Source organism: Stegostoma tigrinum, chromosome 29 (assembly GCF_030684315.1).
Source record: "Stegostoma tigrinum isolate sSteTig4 chromosome 29, sSteTig4.hap1, whole genome shotgun sequence".
Classification (NCBI taxonomy): Eukaryota; Metazoa; Chordata; class Chondrichthyes; order Orectolobiformes; family Stegostomatidae; genus Stegostoma; species Stegostoma tigrinum.
The window spans coordinates 1943327-1948657 of NC_081382.1; the positions used below are offsets into that span (position 1 = coordinate 1943327).

The 5331-nt window shown below is 42.9% G+C and overlaps 1 protein-coding gene across 1 annotated transcript; it reads left to right on the top strand.

The window, feature by feature from the left end:
* tmem141 (transmembrane protein 141) lies at positions 1 to 4021 on the top strand. The gene is made up of 5 exons (XM_048558876.2): positions 1 to 573; positions 852 to 918; positions 1014 to 1097; positions 1620 to 1727; positions 2725 to 4021. Exons 1-5 carry the CDS (start codon positions 520 to 522, stop codon positions 2805 to 2807), a joined length of 396 nt encoding a protein of 131 aa, XP_048414833.1. The 5' UTR covers positions 1 to 519; the 3' UTR covers positions 2808 to 4021.
* Positions 4022 to 5331: the final 1310 nt, after the last annotated feature.

Consider the following 5331-nt stretch of genomic DNA (forward strand, 5'->3'; position numbering starts at 1 on the left):
AAATGTCAGCCTTTGTGCTCCTGTGATGCTGCTTGGCCTGCTGTGTTCATCCAGCTCTACACTTTGTGATCTCAGATTGTCCAGCATCTGCAGTTCCTACTATGTCCCACATTATCGTCTTCAGGATCCCTTCTCCCTCACTCCAGAATCCTCTCTTTATAATCCATGCCGGGTTTCCCTACCCTCCCTCAGATTCAGCACCAGCTCCCCTGGAGATGCCCACAGATTCCAGGTTCCTTCCCCACACTCCGACAACTTCAGGCTCCATGATTCCACCCCGCCCGCACAGACTCCAAGAATTCTCCCCACCCACTGCCCCCCCCCCCGAAGACTCCAGAACTCCCCCCTAGATTCCAGGATCCACACCCCTCCAGACTTCAGGATTCCCCCGAGACTCCAGGATCCCCTCCCACACGACTCCAGGACACCCCCGTCAGACTCCAGGATCCCCTATCTCAGAGTCCAGGCCGGAATTACTGCCTCTCTCTCTGATGGTGGTGATTACCGTCGGGCGTGGAGATGGTGAACCTGGGCCTCCGCCGGGTGGAGGACTCGGTGGCGGCGAAGCACCCGGTAAGGGACCCCCCCCCCCCAACAAAGTCTGGTCAGGGGAAACCTGATAGACCACCATCTCCCCTGCATTTCTTACACATTCCCTACCCCTTCTCGACAGCAGTGAAGCCTGTGGAGGGTGAACTCCTGCAGCATTTTGTCAGGATGCTGCCTGCGCTGCGGGATCGCAGTTTACTTGGGAGACCCGGGGCTGAAACCGCTTTCAGAGTTTGTGGTGTGTGAGCCCAGGCTCTCTCACTGCACCTTTACCCAATTAACCACCTTCCTTCCGCCTGCAGGCTCTTCAGGAATATGCTGCTTGCCAGTCGCATGCCTTCATGAAGGGCATCGGCACGTTTATATTAGGTAATTATGCAGTTTTGAAATTTCACGATGTAACGCTTTAGGATGCCGGGCTCGTTGCTTTAAAACTTTATTTTTCTTCGATAAAACTTCTGCAGGTACCAGTGGGGTTTTTGTTATGCAGACATTGCTGAATAAGAAGATACCTCTGCCAATGCAGTGGAACGTTTTGCTGTCGGTAGGTCAGTACATTATCAGTTCTGAGTAATCAAGTTTGGAAATCGATTAATAGCTGTTGTTCCATTGATGCCTTCATGGGAATATTCAATTTTGCCTGGAACTTTTCCCTGCAATATAAATATTTTGAGTGATTCACAGCACCTCAAAAGATTTTTTTTAAAAAATGAAATAACAGCATCCCCGGGATTTATGAAAGCACTTCAGATCCAATGGGTTACCTTCAACATTTACTTACTTGCTACATTTGAGACGCCTCACAAACAGAAGTTAGATAAATGACCAAGTAGTTGTCTTCTCAAATTTTGGCTAAGAGCCAGGATTGATCAAGAGAGCACCATTGGGGCAGGAGGTTTCTGGGACTGGGGCAGGTTATTGCTATGATTACTGTTAATGATGCCGACTATTGCTTTGATGATTGAGATTCGACTAATGGGTCAGTTATTGACCAGGGTTGATTTATTCCATCTTCTGTAGATGTGCCATAGTTGAGTAATTGTTTAATAAATTACTGATCCTCTGTACAGCAACAGGATCGTTGATGAGTTACATAGTGACACGTCTGGAGACTCAGAAGTGCTCAAATCTGTGGGTTTACCTTGAGACTGGAACAGTGCCACGTAGTTCTGATGAAGGTGAGAAGGAAGATCATGTGAACTTAACTGTGCTGAGTCTGGGAAAGCTTTTCTGTATTCCCATGCAAAGGAGGAAAAGTTTTTTTTTGAGTATAAAAAGAAATAGTTTTAAACAAAGGTAGACCTGAAAGGTATGCATTGAGTTAAACTGGCTTTTCACCTCAGTCATTTGTGTTTGAGACAGGGAAAGAGAGTACCCAAGAATTGAAGATTTTCCATTCTAAGTTAGTTTTGGTGTGAAGTGACTCAAATTTATCATCAGAGACGGTGTGTGACTGAGCACGTGGACAAGTATGAGCTAACCAGTGAGTCAGTAAGATATATGAGAGGTGGTATATCTGACTAACCTAGAGGATCTTTTTGATTTCACGTTCAATAGATAAAGGATGTTATTTCTGCAGACTTAAAATACACCTGATAAGGATTCACAACAGGTTATCAATAATGTGAAAACTTATAGAAGTCTGGGTGCAGTAAGAACCCTCAGACTCCTGTATGTCATATTAAGATGAATGTAGGCCAAACCTGCCAAACCTTTCCACATAAGACAAACTTCTTCATTCCAGGAATCAGTCTGAAACCTCTTAACTGCTTAAATTGGAAACATGGCCCTACTTAAGTGAGGAGATTAAAATTGTACACAATATTCCAAATTTGGTCTCATTGATATTCAGTATAGTTAGTGCAATATATCCCTATGTTAACACACCATTCTCTTTGGAACAAAGGCCAACATCCCATTAGTCTTAATTACTTGCTTTACCTGCAAGCTGACTTTTCATGATTCATTTACAAGGGCACCCAGATTCCTCTGGACTGCGGCATTTTACAGTCTCTCAGTTTAAGTAATATTCAGATTCTCCTCTTCCTGCAAGTTCACGTTTTTCTACATTATACATCTAATCAAAACCGGCTCCCTAGCGCTGTGAGCCACTGTGCTACCCTATGGCTGGGTCAACGGTACTAAATGGTTTTATAATTCTCCTGTTTTTTGCAGTTACAAAGGATCAAAACAATGTATCTGTGGAAAGCACTGACAGGGGAAGAAAGAAAACTCAATATGGAGATATAATGGATTAAATGCTGAGTTTTTACTTTATTCAACCAACGTGCAGGAGGAGGAAATGTTCCCTGCTCTACTCCAGCTCAAACAGTGCACAATTTTCATTTCACTTTAGTTCCACTCCCTACTTCTGTTTATCTCTTCCTGAAGGTGTTATTTTAGTACATCACTGAGTCACGGGTGAAAATACACAAAGACATTTGGTGAATTCACCCCAGGAACCCCCTGAGAAAAAAGTTCAACTACTGGAGCAACCTATCAGAGATTTGGTCACTTTCATGTACATTTCTGTGAGGCACTGCTCCTCCAGTCTAGCTTTCTGTTGTGCTTGCTGCTACTGAATTCACAAGTAAGTTCAGTCACACGAAGACCCACATCAGAAGCCTGTATTCCTGAGGGACAGGTAACAACAGTGCTGTTCTTGCATGGTTATCTGCACAGCCGCTCACTAACCTGATGAAATACGCTTTGTATAGTTCCAAACCTCATCTTGGTTTTTATTTTATAATACCAAATTTTGGGGCTCAACCTCTTGCTAAATTATTCTAAACTTTCCACCTCTGCACCAGTTATCTTCTCAGTGAGAATGTTGGTCCTAGGATAGGGTACTTTGAAGACAAGGAATGTTTGTAAAAAACAACAAGGGAATCCACCATTACTTGTCCTGAAGTAAGTAGCTGTAAAAAATCTTTTATGACCGTTTTGAGCAGAACACGATGGTCATGAGTTAGTGATGTATGTCACGCTGTGAAACATGACATTACAAACACTAAATTGATTTCTTTTCAGTTTGCAGCCTTGCTGTCAAATGATCCATGGAGCTCAAAACCCTCAGAGATCTTGGTATTCCCCTAATTCTGTTCCCTTAGCAGCTTTTATTTTAATCCGTTCACCAATTGGAATCATGTTTACAGCTGCCTAGAGCCATTGCTTCAGAATTCCCTTCCTAAGCCTCTTGGTCTCACTGTCTCCCTGGCTCCATCCTCAACCTCCCTCTCTGTGATTACATCCCTTTCTTTTAAACTACTTTAAAATGGGGGTATGTCTTTAACTAAGCTGTTGGACTCTTTTTCTGTGTTAGAATTTAGTTGATTGACCTGCAGTTTCACAGGAGAGTAATGTTACATAAGGGCAATGCTGCACAAAATGACATGACTGTTCTTTTAGATGGCAGTATGCACTGAGTGCAACGTTGTGTTGTCTAACTCAATAAATGTAAGTAAGGAGACGAGTTCTATTGTGTTGCAGTTTATTCTTTATCTTGAAAGACAGAATATTATCTCTGTTTTGTAATTAAGGGTTTGATAACGGAATATGTATCACACATTGGTCACCAATGAGGAGGCATGGGATGGGAGTCTGCACAGTGATAATTCAATCATGGATACACCAGGTTTTGATTCTTCGCGATGAAAGAGTTTAGACAATACAATCATGGAATGTTATATTCTGTACAGTGACGTGTTAGAATGTATAACATTGTATTAAATGACTTGTTATAGTTAACTACATAATATAATAACAAGCTTTCTTATTATAACCCTCTGAATCATAGACTCAGACAACACAGAAACAGACCTTTCAGGTGAGCTCATGCATGCTGACCAGATGTCCTACATTAATCTAGTCCTGTTTGCCACATTTGGCCCATATCCTCCTGGCCCCTTCCTATTCATATACCCATCCAGATGCCTTTTAAATTTTGTAATGTTACTAGCCACAATCACTTCTCTGGTAGCTCATTCCATACACACCACCCTCTAAGTGGAAAAAGTTGTCTCTTAGGTTTTTTTAAATCCTTCTCATCCCACCTTAAATCCATGCCATCCAATATTGGACTCTCCTATCCTGGGAAAAGATCTTGACTATTCACTCTATTCAGGCCCTTCCTGATTTTGTCAACCTCTGGAAGGTCTCCCCTCAGCTACCAACGCTCCAGGGAAAACAGCCCCAGCCTCTTCCTACAGCTCAAGCTCTCCAACCCTGGCAACATTCTTGTAAATGTTTTCTGAACCTTTTCAGATTTGGTAGGGCAAATTAGATCTGCTGAGTTTCTACAACAATTTCTGTTTCTGGTTCAATTATCTCCTTTCAGCACATAAATTCATTTGGGTCTAGGCAAAAGTACTGACAAGGGAGGGGATACCTTTCAAACTAACATTGTTGCAACCAATCAAGAGAGGCAGGTGAGAAAGAAGGGGAGGCTGTTCATTCCTCCTCATCACATCCTATAGCAGGGAGACCAGAATTACACGCAGCGTTCTAAAAGTGGCCAAACAAATATCCTGTACTGCTGCACTATGACCTCCCAGCTCCTGTTTTCCATGCACTGACCAACGAAGGTAAGCCTACCAAATGCTTTCCCCACTATCCTGTCTACCTGTGACTCTACTTTCATGGAAGTATGAACCTGCACTCCAAAGTCTCTTTGTTCAGCAACACTCCCCAGGATCTTACCATTAAGTCCTGCCCTAATTTGCCCTACCAAAATGGAGCACTTCGCATTTATCCAGATTAAATTCCATCTGCCACTCCTCGGGC